Source organism: Microcebus murinus, chromosome 19, assembly GCF_040939455.1.
Source record: "Microcebus murinus isolate Inina chromosome 19, M.murinus_Inina_mat1.0, whole genome shotgun sequence".
NCBI classification, from domain to species: Eukaryota; Metazoa; Chordata; class Mammalia; order Primates; family Cheirogaleidae; genus Microcebus; species Microcebus murinus.
This window is the reverse complement of record NC_134122.1, coordinates 15,568,686-15,589,271: the sequence shown is the minus strand read 5'-3', so window position 1 is coordinate 15,589,271 and position 20,586 is coordinate 15,568,686. Positions and strand designations below refer to the sequence as shown.

Below are 20,586 nucleotides of genomic sequence, written 5' to 3'. Positions count from 1 at the left end.
TACCTTGGGGTCCCCTAGAAGTGCTATGCTAAGACAGAGTTTGCGCTTTGTTCCTCCACTCAGATACATGGAAAACTCATCCTGATCTTGTAGCAGGCCAAAAGCAGTCAGCATTTTGTTAATGTCTATGGAACGTTTCTCTGGAGGTACTCCTTTTATCTAGAAAGAGAAGCCAGAGTGTATATGGTACTTCCAACTTTATCCTTGGAAAATTCTTACATCACTTTTTTATACAGCTATCTAGATATAAGTTGTTTCTTCTTCCCTTCGATTAAGAAAAAGCCTCAAAAATGAACTTTTACTAAATAAAGAGGATATTGATCCTTGGTCACATAGCCTCAATTATATATAAAGAGTGGGGAAAGAGAACATATATATCTCTGGCTCACCACACTGTAGAAATAGAGGTGTTCTGATACTGACAATGTGTCAAACAATAGGTTATCCTGAGGGCAAAAGCCCATGCTTTTCCTAGCTTGCATCATGTTCTTTGAGATGTTATATCCATTAATACAGACATTTCCTCTGGTAAAATTAAGGAGACCTAGAATCAAGCAGAAGTCATGACAGAAGCCAAGCTTCAATGAGAAAATTTGACAATAATATACTGTTAATTAGCACCTCAACTTCATTGTCTACTTATGAATTACTCAAAAAAATTAGCAATATTGTCTACAGAAAAAGTCTGGTAAATATCAATGATTACCTTCTGGTGATGAGAAAAGAAACCATATTCCCTTTGCTTTACTCATATATTCTAATTTTCAATGAACACAAAACAATATAAAGTATTTTAGTAATAAAAATGTTTTGAAGAATTTGCTGTATTTCAATACTATTTCTAGTACTAGAAATAGTATTTCTAGTACTGCTATCAGCCATTTGACAACATTTGAGAAACAGACTATTATCTAACAGTTATTATTTTTTCTTTCTTTCTTTTTTATTTTCTTTGTTTTTTTTTCAGAAACAGAGTCTCAGTCTGTTGGCCAGGCTAGAGTACAGCATGATCCTAGCTCACTGCAGCCTCAAATTCCTGAGCTCAGGAAATCTTCCTGCCTCAGGAGTTCATGACCAGCCTGGGCAACATAGCAAGACTCCATTGAATGAAGCTACAAATTAATAATAGAAGAAAAATTGGAAAATTACAAATCTGAAGAAATTAAATAACACTCAAAGAAGAAATTATAAGTGAATTTTAAATATTTTGAGAAAACTAAAAACAAACACAATATTACATAACTTATTGGATGCAGGGAAAACAATGCTCAGAAGGAATTTATACTTTTAAACACCTTCATAAAAATAAACAACCCAATTTTATCTTAAGCTACTAAAAATATAAAAATCAAGCTAAACTCAAAACTATCACAGGAAGGAAACAATAAAGATTACAGCAGAGATAAATAAAAGAATATAAAAATATTAGAGAGAATCAATATAACCTTTAATAGAGTATATTTTAAAAATCAATGAAATTGACAAGCATTTGTTAACTTGATGAAGAAAAAATGAGAGAAGATTCAAATTACCCAAATCAGATGAAAGTGAGGACATTGCCACAAGCTTTACAGAAGTACAAAGTAAAAAAGATTGTAAGAGAATACTATGAACAATTATATGCCAGAAAATTAAATAACCTAGATGAAATGGGCTAATTCCTAAAAACACACAAATTGGAAAAACTGACTCAAGAAGAACTAGAAAATCTTTAAAAACTTATAACAAGTAAAGATATTAAATTAGGAATCAAAAACTTCTCAAAATAGAAAATCCCAGAACAGATGGCTTTACAGGTGAATTCTCCCAACCATTTAAAGAAAAGCTAACATAAATCCATCTCAAATTCTTCCAAAAAATTGAACAGGAATCAACATTGATTCTCTAAAGCCAGCATTACCCTCATACCAAAGTCACATAAAAACATTAAAAGGAAAGAAAACTATAAATCAATATACTTTCCAGAGCAACGATCCTTGGCAGATCTGGGGATATCTGCTTTGGACCTGTAATGTCTTAGAGGAGTTTGAGCCTGTTGGGTTATCTTCTAAACAGCCAAGGATACTATCATTAGAGCAAATAGACAACCTACAGAATGGGAGAAAATATTTGCTCTCTATACTTCCGATAAAGGTCTGATAACAAGAATCTATTTAGAGCTCAAAAGAATTAACAAGAAAAATCGAACAACCCCATCAAGAAATGGGAAACGGAAATGAACAGAAACTTTTCTAAAGAAGACAGAATAATGGCCAGCAAACATAAAAAAATGCTCAACATCTCTAATCATTAGAGAAATGCAAATCAAAACCAGAATGAGATATCATCTAACCCCAGTGAGATTGGTCTGTATCAAAAAAATCCCAAAACAACAAACGCTGGCGAGGATGTGGAGAGACAGGAACACTTACACTGCTGGTGGGACGGCAAATTAGTGCAACCTTTGTGGAAAAAAATTTGGAGATATCTCAAAGAGCTAAAAATAGAAATACCATTCAACCTACCAATAGCATTATTAGGCATCTACCCAAAAGAGCATAAGACATTCTATTATAAAGAGATCCGCACCCGAATGTTTATGGCAGCACAATTCACTATGCAAGGACATCGAAACAACCCAAGTGTCTGTCAATTTATGACTGGATTATTAAAATTTGGTATATGGGCTGGGTGCAGTGGCTCACGCCTGTAATCCTAGCACTCTGGGAGGCCGAGGCAGGCAGATTGCTCGAGGTCAGGAGTTTGAAACCAGCCTGAGCAAGAGCAAGACCCCGTCTCTACTATAAATAGAAAGAAATTAATTGGCCAACTAATACATATAGAAAAAATTAGCCGGGCATGGTGGCACATGCCTGTAGTCCCAGCTACTCGGGAGGCTGAGGCAGGAGGATTGCTTGAGCCCAGGAGTTTGAGGTTGCTATGAGCTAGGCTGACGCCACGGCACTCACTCTAGCCTGGGCAACAAAGCGAGACTCTGTATCAAAAAAAAAAAAAAATTGGTATATGTTTACAATGGAATTAATTGACAGCAAGCTAGCACTGCTTATATTATCCTGGATTGAGCCCATTATCCAAAGGGAGGTGACACAAGATCAGACTAATGGGCTCCACATATGTTCGCCATCAAATTGGTACTGACTGATTAACACTATGGTGCTCAAAGGGTGGTGGTGTTCACCAGGGATTTGGGGGTTGGAGGGGTAGTCCCACATCTGAGGGATGTGGTGAGCATTGTGGAGGGGAAGGGCATACCTCTAACCCTTGCTAGGGAGAGGCAAAGTTATAAAATGTAACCAAAATGTTAAGAAAAAAAGAAAAACAAACATTTGTTGGGTATGGGGCAGGTGGGAGGGGGGAGGAGGGGTTGGGCATAAACATACATAGTGAGTGCGATGCGCACCATCTGGGGGATGGACACGCTTGAAGCTCTGACTCGAGGGGGGAGGGGAGATAAGGGCAACGTATGTAACCTTAATGTTTATACCCCCATAATATACTAAAATAAAAAAAATCAATATCCTCTATGAATACATATACAAAAATCTTCAAATATTAAAAGTGGCAACCTGAATTCAGCAGAATATTAAAATGGTCATGCATTATGACCAAGTGGGATTTATCCCAGGATGTGAGTGTGGTTGAACATATTAAATAAAATCAATATGATATATCACATTAGTACAACAAAGGAATAAACCCCACTTGGTCATCTCAATTGATGTATAAAAATCATTTGACTTAAAAAAAAAATCATTTGACAAAATTCAACACACTTTCATGATAAAAATACACTTTCATTATAAAAATGCTTTCACAATCATACCTGGAATATAAGGAAACTTCCTCAACATAAAGTTTTTTTTTCATATTTCAAATATTGAGGGGGTACAAATGACTTTGGTTTCATGGATTACTTTTGTAATGCTTGAGTCATGGCTATAAGTGTGTACATCACCCAAATAGTGTTCACTATACCTGTTAGGTAGTTTTTCACCCATGCCCTCCTCCCCGCTCCTCTCTGCTTGATTTCCAATGACTTTTACTTCCCTCTGTGCACATGTGTGCTCATCAATTAGTTCCAATTTAATAGCAAGTATATGTGATGTTTGTCCATTCTTTAGATACATCACTTAGGAGAATGGTCTCTCATTCCATTCAAATTGTTGTAAAAGATGTTAATTTTTTAACAGCAACAGCAAATGCTGATCATTATTGAAGGTAATGTGATTTTTATTTTCTACTTATATTTATCCATATTATCTCATTTTTTACACTATGACTAGGTTTTCCCGGTGCTATTAAAAAATAAAAAAGAAGACACCAAAAAAAGGACACAGAACATGAATAGACAATTCAATTAAAATATTTATAAATGGTGAATAAGCACTGTAAAGATGCTTAAATCATTAATTATAAAAAGGTTAATATATCATGAAATAATATTAATATCAAAGACCACAATGACATACCACTTCTAACTACTAGGATGGCCAGAATTTTTAAAAAAATAAAACAAGAAGTGTTATTGAGGGCATGAAGAAATTGGAGTACTTGTACATTTCTAATGGGATTGTAAAATGGTGCATTCACTGTGAAACAATAGTTTGGAAGTTCTTTAAATATTAAACACAAAATTATCATATGACTCAGCCATTACACTACTAGGTATATACCGCAAAGAATTAATAACAGGTATCCAAATAAAACTTGTATACAAATGATCATAGAAACACAATGGCCAAAGGTGAAGCAAACCAAATGTCCATCGATACACAAAATGTGGCATATATATATATAACAGAATGTCAATCAACCATAAAAAGGAATTAAGTACTGATATATGCTATAACATCAATGAAACTTGAAAAAGTTATGCTAAGTGAAAGAAGGTAGACACAAAAGATCACATATAGCATGATTTCATTTATATGAAATATCTAGATTAGTTGAATACATAAAGCCTGGAATCAGATTAGTGGTGACCAGTATCTAGAAGGAAAGAAAACTGGAGGGTAATAGCTAAAGAGTACAGGTTTCTTTTTGAGATAATAAAAATATTCTGGAACTAGATAGTAGATAATAATTGCACAACACTCTGAACGTACCAAAGCCACTTAATTGGACATTTTGAAATTGTTAAAATGATTATTTTTGTTATGTGAATTTTACTTCAATAAAAAAAATTTAGAAAAATTAACAAGGTATGACCCTTGTGTCCAACAATTTAAATCTAATGATGGGAATAGATGACTCAACAAGTGTAATGCATGAACAATTAACATGTATTTCAATCCACATGTATTTATTAAGCACTTACTATTTGTGAGGATCTATTTAGTCACATGGAACATATCAATTACTAAATAGAGGTAAGAGTGATTAATTCTCACTGAGGGTAACAGGAGTGTGCTTTTGGGATGTTTCTTCATAGATGAATGCAGTATTTCAAAAGGCAGTTTAGGAATCCCCAGTGATGGGAAGGGCATGAGAACATGCACATAAGAAACTGAATAACGTGTGTTCTCAGATAACAAATAGAGGTTTCTAATGGAAAGGTGTTGGTTGAAACGAATTACAAGTGATTCACAGGAGTAGCACGAAAATTTTCTGAGATTATACTGAAGTTCTCAATCTTAACAGGTGATGGAATTACACAGATTTATACATATGTCAAAATTCAGCACATGAACACTTAAAATTTAAGCATTTAATTATAATAAAATTTTATATTTAAAAAACTCTAGTTAATATGCATGCTAACTTATTTAGAAGAAAGCATAATAATGTCTAAAATTACCTTTGAAATATCTAACACTAGATTGATAGATATGACAATTAAGGATAGTAAAATATTAAAATGGTAGCATTGGCCAGGCATAGTGGCTTTTGCTTGTAATCTCAGCACCTTGGAAGGCTAAGGAAGGAGTTCAAGACCAGGCTGGGCAACACAGTGAGACTGTCTCCAAAAAATAAGAAAAATTATCTGAGCACGCTGGTGTGCACCTGTAGTCCCAGCTACTTGGGAGGCTGAGGTAGGAAGATCGCTTGAGCCTAGGAGTTTGACGCTACAGTGAGCTATGATCACACCACTGCACTCCAGCCTGGGTGACAGAGTGAGATCTTGTCTCTAAAAATAAAAAAATAAAGGGAAAAAAATGGTAGAATCTAGTTGGTGGGCACAAGAGTGTTCACTGAAAAATTCTTTCAACTTAGCTATACGTTTGAAATTTTCTTAACAAATATAAACATACATTCATAAGAATATACTTTTCACAATGAGAACAGTACACATCAACCAAATTATAATGGTTTTCTATTAAGGGGAGAAGGGAATAGATGTGAAAGTGAGATAAGAGGAAAAAATAAATAAATGAGGGAATAAATAAAAAAAAAAAAGAAGAGGCACCATATGTTGATCAATGGGGATGGTGCACTATGAAGTAAGAATTTTGATGTACTAAGAAATATAAGTACTAATTTTAAAATTTTATATTAAGCATTTTGTACTTTAAAAAGAGAGCAGATTCTATGAAGAAAATGACAAAGGAGACACAAGTTATCAACTCCTCTGGGACACAGCTAAAGCAGTTCTGAGAGGAAAGTTTATCTCCATAAATGCCTATAACCAAAAGACAAAAAGATCACAAATAGACAATCTAACGAAACAACTGAAAGAGCTGGAAAAAGAAGAACAGACCAACTCCAAACCCAGCAGAAGAAGTGAAATTAACAAGATCAAATCAGAACTAAACGAAATTGAAAACAGGGAAGCTATTCAGGAGATTAATAAAACAAAAAGTTGGTTCTTTGAAAAAATAAACAAAATTGACACACCATTGGCTAAGCTAACAAAAAGCAGAAAAGAGAAATCTCTAATAAGCTCCATCAGGAACAAAAAAGGAGATATCACAACTGATCCCAAAGAGATACAAAATATAATTTATGAATACTACAAAAATCTTTACGCACACAAACTGGAAAATGTGGAGGAAACGGACAAATTTCTAGAAACACACAGCCTCCCTAGGCTCAACCAGGAAGAAATAGATTCCCTGAACAGACCAATCTCAAGAGCTGAAATAGAAACAGCAATTAAAAATCTCCCTAAAAAGAAAAGACCCGGTCTAGATGGTTTCACACTCGTATTTTACCACACTTACAAAGAAGAACTAGAACCTATCTTGCAGAAACTATTCCACAACATCGAGAAGAACGGAAACCTCCCGGACACCTTTTATGAAGCGAATATTACTCTGATACCGAAACCAGGAAAGGATGCAACAAAAAAAGAAAACTATAAACCAATATCCCTAATGAATATAGATGCAGAAATTTTCAACAAAATCTTAGCTAACCGAATCCAGACGCTTATCAAGAAAATATTCCATCACGACCAAGTGGGGTTCATCCCAGGGATGCAGGGATGGTTCAACATATGTAAATCTATAAATGCAATTCACCACATAAACAGAAGCAAAAACAAAGATCACATGATTCTCTCAATAGATGCAGAAAAAGCTTTTGACAAAATTCAACACCCTTTCATGATACGAACACTTAAGAAAATAGGCATAGAAGGGACATATCTAAAAATGATACAAGCCATATATGACAGACCCATAGCCAACATCATACTGAATGAGGAAAAATTGAAATCATTCCCACTTAGAACTGGAACCAGACAAGGCTGCCCACTATCTCCACTTCTGTTCAATATAGTGCTGGAAGTCTTGGCTACAGCAATCAGACAGGAAAATGGAATTAAAGGTATCCAAATAGAGGCAGAAGAGATCAAACTTTCACTGTTTGATGATGATATGATATTATATCTAGAAAACCCCAAGGATTCAACCAAGAAACTCCTGGAACTGATTAATGAATTGAGTAAAGTCTCAGGATACAAAATCAATACACAGAAATCAGAGGCATTCATATACACGAACAACAATCTAATTGAGAATCAAATCAAAGACTCAATTCCTTTCACAATAACAACAAAGAAATTAAAGTACCTAGAAATACACTTAACCAAGGACATAAAAGACCTCTACATGGAGAACTATGAAACACTGAGGAAGGAAATAGCAGAGGATGTAAACAGATGGAAATCCATTCCATGCTCGTGGATCGGCAGACTCAACATCATCAAAATGTCTATACTACACAAACTGATTTACAGATTCAATGCAATACCTATTAAAATCCCATGAGCATTCTTTACAGATATAGAAAAAATAATTTTACGCTTCGTATGGAACCAAAGAAGACCCCGAACATCAAAAGCAATTCTAGGCAACAAAAACAAAATGGGAGGCATTAATATGCCAGATATCAAACTATACTACAAAGCTGTAGTAATTAAAACAATCTGGTATTGGCACAAAAATAGGAATATTGACCAGTGGAACAGATCTGAGAATCCTGATATAAAACCATCCTCATATAGCCATCTAATCTTTGACAAAGCAGACAAAAACATACGCTGGGGAAAAGAATCCCTTTTCAATAAATGGTGCTGGGAAAACTGGATAGCCACCTGTAGAAGGCTAAAACAGGACCCATACCTTTCACTTCTCACAAAAATCAACTCATGCTGGGTAACAGACTTAAACCTAAGGTATGAAACTATTAGAATTCTAGAGGAAAATGTTGGAAACACTCTCCTAGACATCGGCCTAGGCAAAGAGTCTATGAAGAAGTCCCCAAAGGCAATCACAGCAGCAACAAAAATAAATAAATGGGGACATGATCAAACTACAGAGCTTCTGTACAGCCAAAGAAATAGTCATGAAAGTAAACAGACAACCTATAGAATGGCAGAAAATTTCTGCATCCTATGCATCCGATAAGGGACTGATAACTAGAATATACTTAGAACTCTCGAAAATCAGCACCACAAAATCAAATAACCCTATTAAAAAGTGGGCAAAGGACTTGAACAGAAACTTTTCTAAAGAAGACAGAAGAATGGCCAACAAACATATGAAAAAATGCTCAACATCTCTAATCATCAGGGAAATGCAAATCAAAACCACAATGAGATATCACTTAACTTCTGTGAGAATGGCCTTTATCAAAAAGTCTCCAAACAATAAATGCTGGCGTGGTTGCGGAGAGAGAGGAACACTCCTACACTGCTGGTGGGACTGCAAACTAGTTCAACCTCTGTGGAAAGCACTATGGAGATACCTTAAAGTGATACAAGTCAATCTACCATTTGATCCAGCAATCCCATTGCTGAGCATCTATCCAAAAGATCCAATGACACTCTACAAAAAAGACACCTGTACTCAAATGTTTATAGCAGCACAATTCATAACTGCAAGGCTGTGGAAACAGCCCAAGTGCCCATCAATCCAAGAATGGATTAAGAAAATGTGGTATATGTATACCATGGAGTACTATTCAGCTCTAAGAAACAATGGTGACATAGCACATCTTATATTTTCCTGGTTAGAGCTGGAACCCATACTATTAAGTGAAGTTTCCCAAGAATGGAAAAACAAGCACCACATATACTCACCAGCAAATTGGTATTAACTGAACAGCGCCTAAGTGGTCACATAGGTACTACAGTAATAGGGTGTTGGGCAGGTGAGAGGGGGGAGGGGGCGGGTATATACATATATAATGAGTGAGATGTGCACCATCTGTGGGATGGTCATGTTGGAGACTCAGACTTGTGGGGGGAGGGGTGAAATGGGCATTTGTTGAAATCTTAAAATCTGTACCCCCATAATATGCCGGAAAAAAAAAAAAACAAACAGTACATTGTAGCACAAGAAAGTAATGAAAGCACCAAGGATCACAGAAACCCTGGATGGAAGCATCAAGAGGTAAGTGAAACATGCTGCCTCTGCTACCCCTTCTCCCTGCTGGGATTGGCTCTGAGGCAGGAAAGACTTCTCCTTACAGAGAAAAGGTAAGTTCGAGGCCCCCAAGCAGTTCCTATTCCATACACATCTACAGTGCTTATTACAGAGGAGTGTTACAGTCCTCACAGGCCCTAAACTCAGTTTGTAGAGCTGCCTAGAGTTCATGCAGATGCATTGCTCTACAGTAGAAGCCCATGTTGTGCGCACCTCACCTTCTATGATCCAGGCTGCTACAGCACAACACCACCTTGAAACTGTATCCACTACTAGAGTGTGTCCTTTACTGTGGGTCAATAGCCATGATTTCTCTCCATTCCCAAGGCAACACTTTCATTCCACAGGTGGCTACAGCATCACAACGCTGGCTACTCAGAGATTATGCCCAGTGGAATGGCCATGATCACAGTGTCCTAGCCCACACTGAGCCCTACTCCCCATGGAACAAGCAGTCCTTCATAGCAAGCACACTCCAGAGCCAGATAAACTTCTGTGCTCATGTGTGCCTAGCCTGCCCCAACAATCAGCCTAGCAGTGGCCCTACACCCTTCCAAGTCCACTGCAAAGTCAGCTGATCTGTAGCGCCTCTGTGTGCCCACCTGACAACCAGCCAGATAGTCTCACCTCCAGCAAAATCAAGCTAGTGCTACCACAAACTCCTACTGATGCACTTGCAGACACCACTGACATAGATTATAGCTGAAGAAACTGCACAGAGACAACACTACAGCATCCACCCAGAACCAAAGACAATGCACTATACCCAATTGACACAATAAGACTCATCTACAAGAAAAAAAGTCTTTTCCTACAAAAACTACTCCATAAAATTGAAAAAAGTGACTGTTCCATAAGATGCACATATATCAATGTAAGGACAAAAGAAATGTGAAAAAGTATGGAAACATAACACCTGCAAAGGAAGACAATAATTTCCCAGTAATAGACCCCAAAGAAAAGAAAATATATAAAATGTCTCCCCCAAAAAGAAAAAAATACAAAATGCCCTAAGATCATTCAAAATAATGATCATAAGGAAACTCAAAGATATACTGGAGAATACAAACTATTTAACAAAATCATCAAAATAATTCATGATCTGAATGATAAATTCAATAAAGAGATAGACATCATAAAAAAGAACAAAAAAGAAATCTTAGAATTGAAAAATTCAATGAATGAAATAAAAAATACAATTGAGAACTTCAACAACAAACTAGATCAACTGGAAGAGAGAATTTCTAAACTTTAAGGTAAGTATTTTCCAATAACCCAGCCAGAGGATAAAAAAGAAATAAGACTAAAAAAGAATGAAATGAAGAAGCCCTGCAGGCCTCATGGGACAATATTTAGTGAATAAATTTTTGTATTCCAGAAGTGTGTGAAAGAAAAAGATGGGGAAAGCACACAAAACATATTTAATGAAATAATAGCTGAAAACTTCCCAAGTCTTGGGAGAAATATGTACATCCAGATTCAGGAGGCTCATGATCTCCCAAATAGATTCAATCTAAAAAGGTCTTTTCTGAGACACATTATAATCAAACTGTAAAAAATCAGAAATAAAGAGTTTTAAAAGCAGAAAAGAAAAGTGTCAAGTTATATGTAAGAAAATATCCATTAGATTATCAGCAGCTATTTAGATCAGTAGATAGCAGTAGGGTGACTACATTCAACAAAAGGTATTGTATGACAAGATAGCTGAAGAGAGGATTTTGTATGTTCCCACCACAAAGAAATGATAAATGTTGTAGGTGATGGATATGTTAATTACCCTGATTTGATAATTATATAATGTATACATGTATCAAAACATCACATTGTACCCCATAAATATGTATAATTACATGTGTCAATTTAAAAAATTTAAAAGAGTGTACACAGAAGCCTTATAGCTTAGTCAACAGTGTCTCCATTCACAGTGACCCTGAATACATACCTGTGAGAATGGATAAGGCTGTTGTCTTTCCTGCTCCATTAGGTCCCAAAAGAACAGTGATTTGTCCCTCATATAAATTCAAAGATAAATCTTTTATTGCTCTTATGGTAGTATTATATGATATAAATTCCTGTAAAAAGAAAAAATACTAACTTCATTTCTATTACTTATAAAGGACAAGCACTCATATTAATTATCTAGAGAAGAAAAAAGATCATTAATCTTAAGAGGGTGGGAAATCAAACTATAAAGTAAAAAATAAATAATACTTAGAAGCAATATATGGGTGAACTTGCAAAGTAGGTCTACAAAGTCCCCCTGAACAATCTTATCTAATCCCCCTTTGTCCCAATTACTGTCTTGAAGGTGATAATGCCACAAGAATGCTCCAGTCAACATCTTTCTCTACATTGCAGAATTATCTTCTGGAAACCCACTGTACTTGGTTGTCCTACAGGCACTTCAAATTTCACTCATTATCACACCTAAAAATGTATTGCTCTTGCATATTCTTTATCTCCATGAGTTGCACCATTCATTACCTAGATGTACAAGCTAGAAACTTGGGACTTACCTTAGATATCTCTCTCTATCTCATAATCAGCTAATGAGCACAACTAATCAATTCATTCATTCAAAAAATAATTGCTGAGTGCCCACTATTTGGTATACACACACTGTGTAAGGTACAGTGAATACATTACAAACAAGAGAGACATGGCTCCTACTGTCATGAAAGAAAAATGCTAGTAGAAGAAACCAACACAAAACAAAAGCATATAATATAAATGATTAGACACTGTATGAAACATCAATCAAGAATGCTCCTTTATATAAGATAGCCAAAGAAGATACTCTGAAGTCATTTATTTTTTAAACTACTAACCAAAAGGCAACATGCTTATGGAACTGATAAAAACACAGTCTGGGAGAGTGAGACAAGATGGTAGCTTCCCATGTGTGCTACTCTCAAGGGAGAAGTTATAGGTCCAGCTATGGATGGGCCTTCTTGGAGAGAGCACTGTGACACATTGGAGAAGTAATGGGGGAAAATCAGAGTGAAGGAGAAGGTGACAGGGTGATCCACTTGGCAAGATTGGAAAGTACTTGGGGAAGCATCCACATGTGGGGAAGGAAAGGAGGAGAAAAACTCAGGACTAAATGATCCCCATACAGACACTGTGGCCCAAGCTATGAGGGGAACCCCAACACTGATGCAGACCTTTGAACTTATCAGAGAGATGCTTGTGACATTGCAGCAGAGAGTGGGCACAGCAGGAACCCAGTGACTACTGCAGCTGACACCATTATGAGCTCTCAGGTACAGAGTATCTGGTCTGCACAGGGCTTGGCTTTGCTGCAGCCACCTCTGCACTGCCCCAGCCAGGCTGGGGAGGGAGCAGGAAGAGAAAATGTTCTTGCATGCCTGTGACTGGGAGCCAAGCACCCCTCTCCCTCAGGGAGGAGGCAAGGAGAACAGGCACCACAGGTGCCATGGGAGAAGCCTGGCAGTGACTGCCTCAATAGGTCCCAGGCAGGAGGAGAGCCCTGGCTCCCTGATTGTATCAAAAAGACAACTGCACCTAAATGTTTATCACAGCACAATTCACAATTGCGAAGATATGGCATCAATCTAAGCGCCCATCAATTCATGACTGGATTAACAAAATGTGGTATGTATATACCATGGAGTACTACTCAGGCATAAAAAGGAATGAAAGACTGTCTTTTGCAGCAACTTGGATGGAACTGGAGATGACTATCCTAAGTGTAGTATCTCAGGAATTGAAAAAACACCACATGTTGTCACTAATAAGTGGGAGCTAAATTATGGGTATACATGGTCATATAGCAGTGTAAAGAATACTGGAAGAATTATATAGTGTAAAGAATACTGGAAGAATATAGCAGTGTAAAGAATACTGGAAAAACTAAGAAGGGGGAGGGTGTCAGGGAGTAAGGGATAAAAATGTACCTATTGGGTACAATGTACCCTACTTTAGTGATAAGTACACTAAAAGCCCCAACTTCATCATTATATAATACAATTCATCCATGTAACAAAAACATTTGTACCCCTTAATATTTTGAAATAAAAAAGAGAAAAGAACATTGTTTCTACAGCTGTCTGATAAATATAATTCATCCATCATCTTCTAGTGTTTTTCATTTTTAGTGCTGGGCTGCCATGATCTTCTCCATCCTATTTAGAAGAAGTAACCCTATCTTATGTTTGGACACATACCCTTTGAAATAAGAATTTTATCTGCTTTGTCCACAACTATATACCAAGCATGAATCAGTTTCTGGAAAACGATAGCTTTTCAGAAACTAATTGTTGAATTTCTTGAATTAATAAATAAAAACTGGTACATGGAAGGTCCTTGGTTCTTCTGAGCACTCATGAGTCTTGACAAGCAGGTCTGGGGGAAAGATCTGGGGAGAGATAAATGCTCTAAACATTAGAGGAAAATCTCAGGGTGATCTTGGAAATAAATTCTAAACATCAGAGAGATAAGAGGAGACATAGGTGAGTAAAGAAAGGAAAATGGGCTGGGCGCAGTGGCTCACACCTGTAATCCTAGCACTCTGGGAGGCTGGGGCGGGCGGATTGCTCGAGGTCAGGAGTTTGAAACCAGCCTGAGCAAGAGCAAGACCCCGTTTCTACTATAAATAGAAAGAAATTAATTGGCCAACTAATATATATAGAAAAACTTAGCTGGGCATGGTGGCACATGCCTGTAGTCCCAGCTACTGGGGAGGCTGAGGCAGCAGGATTGCTTGAGCCCAGGAGATTGAGGTTGCTGTGAGCTAGGCTGATGCCACGGCACCCACTCTAGCCTGGGCAACAAAGTGAGACTCTGTCTCAAAAAAAAAAAAAAAAAAGAAAGAAAGAGAAATGGCCATAGCTCATGTGTTCCTTAATATAACCCCATCAAGCCCAAATCTGTATTAAACCTTAAAAATATTCAGAAAATTATTGACGTGAATGGATTTCCGGAGGAAAACCAGTGAAAAGGCTAAGTTTTACGTCTTGGTTGATGTGATCACACCAGAATATACATGCAGTATGTTGGAGATAGAGAAAACCACAAGAACATAAGGGACTTTTCTTCCTTGACACATACAGACAATTTGTAGTGATTTTAAAAAGGTATTTTACTCCTACAGGTTGACAGATGTAAAAAAAAAAAAAAAAAAAGGTATTTTAATTTCCGTGAGTTGTGAGATTAAAGATTCTAGGTATGCTTAAACAGCTTCTTGTATGGTAAGAGGATGCCAGCAGATATATGGGTTACCTGAATAATACATTCATGCAACTGATCCAGATAAAATGAAATATCTAAGCCTATCTTTTCACCAAATACTTGAACAAAGGATAGTTCAGTCCAACAGCACAATGCCTAGCTTGTAGAACAAATAAAACCACAGCTATGACTAGAAATTAATAATTACATATCTAATCATCGCAGTTCCAACTATACCTCTTATACTGGTAGTACTGTATAAGACACTAAGATCTATCCAATCTAGATTCTGTTCTGGAGAAAGGAGAGAGAAAACACATTGATTTGTGTTTTATTTGCATATATTTCATTTTTATCTTGTCAAACAAGGTAAACATGCTGACTACAACCTTTAATTAACATAAAGGTACGGTTATGGTCAGTGACAAACATTTAATATATATTGTAAATTAACTTTTAGTCTTACCAAGGAACAGAGACCTGTAAAACAATACCTTGTTCAAACGCTGGATTCTAATACCAGCCACCAAACCAAGAGGTTCAGCTTCAAAGCAATCATTTTCCAACATATCAGATGGATAGGATTCTTCCTTTTTATTTGGTTTCCCACACCAATAGGATTCCTAAAAGAACAAAAACATAATCATTATGATGTCTCTGAAAAACAAAACACTCTTAGCCTGAGAACTCTTTAGCTTGTTTCACTCTGGTTGTAAAGATAAGTGACAGCAAATAACCTGAATCTAAATTTGGAAGCAAGTTGCCTAAAATATGAATTCCTACAGAATAACCACAGAACAAACACACTATTTAAAATGTCGTGGTCTAAGAAGAGAGGCAAAATAGTATTGCCTCAAAATGGCATGGTGAAAAGCATGGTAGTACTGTAACTCAGGTTTCTTTATGTGGATGTGTGGTCAGCAGCACCCTGGAGATGCCAAGATCCTTTCAATGGGTCTGTGAGGTCAAAATTATTTTCATAATAATATTTTTAAAAATATATTGTTTGCCATTTTTTACTGTGTTGACATTTTCATTGATGGTATAAAAGCAATGGTATGTAAAACTGCTAGTGCCTTGATACAAATCAAAGGAGTAGAATAAAACTGTACAAAGCAGTCATCGTCTTCTTACCACAAGATACTTACGGGGGAAAAAAGCCTGTTTCACCTAATAATATCTTTGATGAAGAAGTAAAAGTAATTTATTAGGTTTTAGTCCTTGAATGCAAGTGTTTTTTTTTAAAACAAAAATTCCATGTGATGAAATGAGAAGCACACATAAAGCACTTCTGCAGCACTTGGAAAGATAATGGAAACCAAGAGGAAAATTACTTTTGTCATTGCTTGAGCCAAATTGTTAAATAGCCACTTTTCTCATGGAATACTGTTGTGTGCCCAAAAGAATGACAGACATAAAAATTATGGTTACTCAGACTTGGATATCTAGCAGACATTTTCCTGAAAATTAATAAAGTTTCATACTGTCATTTCAGCTGACAGTATCAATTGCCAATAATATCAAGCTTTCAAGTGAAAATTAGAATTTTGAAAAATTTGTATCCACTTTTGTGAGTGTGACAGAGTTCCAATTCTTAAAAACCATTGTAATGATATCACATTGATATTAATAAGTGTGATGTTTTGATACTGTATAATAAAATGTGTTATCACTTGTAAGGTATACATAACTCAATAAACCAATATTTTCCAAATGACTAACATGTTATGTTGTAAAATTATGCATACTTAAAAATCTATTCAGCTTCCAAGATATACGTGAAGATTATTCTAACAGAGTAAGAAATGTTCACTAATATGTTTTCAGATTCTAAACTTCAGCTGTTAGTAAACTAATATTAGTTGAGTTTTGGTGATGTCTCAAAGAAGAACATCCACATTTACTGAAAAGGCTTTCTAAATACTCCTCCTTATTTCAACTATATTATCCATGTGAGGCCATATTTTCTTCATACATTTTAACCAGAACAAAATAACACAACATATTGAGTGTAGAATCAGATATGAGAATACAGTCATCTTCTATTAAACAGGTATGAAAAATATTTACAAAAATGTAAAACATGCTATTCTCACTTTTTTGTTTTGAAATAATAGTTATTTTCACACAAAAAATGTTATATACTTCAATATGTATTGGGTTTATTGGTCATATTTTAAAATAAATTGATAAATATTTAAAATTTCATCAGTTTTAATTACTAATATGACAAATATGGATACATATAATTTACATTAACCAAGGCTCTTTTGGGTGCTCAATAATTCATAAGACTACAAAGGAGTTCCAAGACCAAAAAGTTTGGGGGCCACTGCTTTGAACCACAGAATGCTAAGGAAGAGGACTGAAAATGGAGGCTAAGATACCGACAACTCCCCACTTTGATATGATTTTAATTCTGAGCAACCAAGACTAATTGTGGAAAGAAAGCTGATAGTTTTAGGCCAGATATAGGACAATTTATCTCTACTCACTAGGATCTAAGGACCCCACCACATATTCATCCAAATGGGACTTCTTTTGCAGAAAACCATTTGATTCTATTATACATGTTACAAAGTTAACTCATAATGGCTTTAGTTGAGAAGGAAAAAAAACAAAACCTGTGTTAGTACAATAATGGTAAGGCACCATGGGGAAGGTGTTAAAGGTAAGGGTGTTCTCTTTTCTACAAACTAAGTACATAAGGGCTGGGGTTTGCCCCAATGATGGAAGCATTAGAACTCACCTGCAAGAAGAAATACCATGGCTTGGGTACACCATACTTTCCTGGAAAGACAGAATCTACATACCAGGCGACAAGGCCATACAAGAAAGCATCAATTAAAAACATTCCCATAATATGGGCAAAAGTTAAGTTATCATCTGGGCTCACTGGTGAAAAGAGATTATTCCACCGAACACCATACCCTGAAATGTAATAGGAGACAGGTTACTTCAGATGCCCAGCTGTGACTAGAACAAAGTTACCCAGCTGCTTCATAATTAAACAATGGATGAGAAAAATGCACTGATATTCTCTGAAGACAGGTACTGTCAATCTGCTATCTGCTAATACCTTTAAATTTAAGTTGTCTAAGATAAAATTGAAGTTAATAATGATGTAAGGTGCCTCTTTCCATAGACAACCCCAACTAAAAGTCAGTAGTGACAAACAATCACACATAGTCCACATCTTAAAGCAGTAAACAGATATATAGGCTGTGATGGCAACCCTCCCCCTCCATTCTCTCTCATGATAATCTTCATTCAAATAGCCAGGGAAAGATATAAATTTTGAGATATATTCATCAACAACAAAAACGAGGTTTAACTTCTGGTTTCTAAGCCAGCATGGAAGTAGCTTAGTAGTCACCACTCCATCCTAACAAGTAGAAAAGCTGAACAAACTGAAAAATCAACAGTTCTTAGAATCATTAGAGAAGTAAGGTTACACCACAAACCATCTGCCCCAGAAATGGAAAGGCAGATGGGCGACACACAGAATCACAATTTACTGGAGCAGAAATCACTGAGTAGAGACCTTGAGGGAACTAGCACTAGAGCAGGAGAATCTGAGCTGTATGACACATTTCCAGAGGCTCAGTGTGAACAAATATTGAGGCTTTAAAATGCTATGGGGACCGAGTCACGTAAAATTTATGAATTTTATCTCCAGGAGCCCTATCAACTTCTTAAAATGTGAATATCAGAGAAAACAAATTCTTCTGGCAAGGGGTAGGGAAAAAGAAACTGTTTTGATATATATCAGAGAATTCCATTCTTCTTAAGTAGTCTTTCCCTGAGAGAAACTATTTTCTCAGAGCCTAACATTCTGGGGTTTTATCAGAGTCTAACCTACCCGGAGGAAGGGAAATACTTTCAGCCCCTTCTAGCCAGCCCATCACACATAAGAGAGGGGAAAAAAAACTGAAAAGCACTGATGAAGTTCGTAGTCCATGGGTGTAGGCTCACCAAAAGTCTAAGACCTAATCATAGGACTATATGATGCTTTCCCTCCCTCTAGACTTTGCTACTGCATTACCCAAAAACATATTTACTGCAGTTCCTCCTAGCTAGTGTATCATGCCCATCCTTTAACAAAAAAAATTCAGGGCATACCAAAAGGCAAAAAAACACAGTTTGAAGACATTGAACAACTATCAAAAAGAATCAGATATGGCAGGAATATTGAAATCATCAGACCAAGAATTTTTAAAAATTAAGAATAGAGCAAGATGGCAAACTAAGAGGTCCCAGCATGCATCCATCAACAAAATCAACAATTTAACAACCACCCACCAGAAAACAGCTTGTGTAGACCGTGAGTGTATAATGAAGAGGTTGCAGTAAACCAGTAGAGCACACATACTTAGTACGAAAGCATAGAAAAGCACAGGAAGCATCTTGCCTGCATCAGCCCAACCAAGAACACTCCGGTGACAAAGGGATATTCCTCAGCTACAACCTCCTTCCACTGGCAAAAAGGAGAGTAGGAAGACCCAGCAGTCTTCATCACCAAGGAGCACAATAGCTTTCACTGCCACAGTAGACACCTGAAGCTTTTGCCTCTGAGGGCAGGGCTCCCACAATCTTCACTCATACTGGCTGAAGCTGACAGAGCTACACATGCTGCTGAACCCCCGTGCAGCTGGAGCAGCCAATATCCCCTATCCCCAGGGCTTAACCCCCTGTACCCCTCACCACTCCAGGACTACTGTGCACACTTGTGATGCAGAACCAACTGGCCCTTAGCTCATGCCTATACCCCAGACCCTGGTGCTGCCACAAGCATGCTCATGCCCCAGACTCAACTGTGACAGCTGCTGCGTGTGCACCCCTGCCCCTGACCCCAGCACCACTCTACTTGAACCTATGCCCCAAACTCTGGTGTCACCACATGTGTGTCAGTCCCTAGACTCTAATACTGCCCCTACTGCATACATGTCTACCTGCACCCTAGATTCTGGCATTTCCACCCACTGTGCACACACCTGTGACCTGGACTATGGTGCCAAAAGAGATCTCAGCACAGCATACCTCCATAGGGGAAAAGGAGGACAGTAAGAACATAGCAGCATTTGCTGCTAAGGACCCCAGTAGCTATTGATGGCATGACAAACACCTGCAGCCTTAGCCATTCAGAACCCATGAAGTCTATCCCAATGCTTGCCTCTAATGATAGAGCTGCTTAGAGTCCAAGCCCCTGCCCTCCCCTAAAGTCAGAGCCACTGCTGTACCCACCCAGTTGGTGCCCTCACGAACAGCCATAAGTGAAGGTCCCTCCCCACTGAAGCCAGTTTGTAAGGCCTAAAAGAGGCAACTACTTCTTTGAAGGCACAGACAGGCATCAATGCAGGATTACAAGGGACATAAAAAATCAAGAAAACATGACACAAAAAAGGGAATACAATAATTTTCTAGACACTAAACCCAAAGAAATGGAGATCTATGAAATCCCTGACAGAATTTAAAAATTGTTTTAAAGAAGCTCAGAGAGCTATAAGAGAACACAGATAGACAAATG

The 20,586-nt window shown here is 37.0% G+C and overlaps 1 protein-coding gene across 2 annotated transcripts in view; it reads right to left on the bottom strand.

The window, feature by feature from the left end:
* Positions 1-20,586, bottom strand: part of LOC105885304 (phospholipid-transporting ATPase ABCA3-like) — a 63,037-nt gene that overhangs the window by 715 nt on the left and 41,736 nt on the right. For both annotated transcript variants that reach the window (XM_012790140.3, XM_012790141.3), the window contains exons 10-14: positions 17,809-17,990; positions 15,554-15,682; positions 11,812-11,941; positions 390-544; positions 4-159 (exon numbers count right to left, since the gene is read on the bottom strand). In XM_012790140.3, coding sequence (XP_012645594.2) covers positions 4-159; positions 390-544; positions 11,812-11,941; positions 15,554-15,682; positions 17,809-17,990 — 752 coding nt within the window. The remainder of the gene's footprint in view (positions 1-3; positions 160-389; positions 545-11,811; positions 11,942-15,553; positions 15,683-17,808; positions 17,991-20,586) is intronic.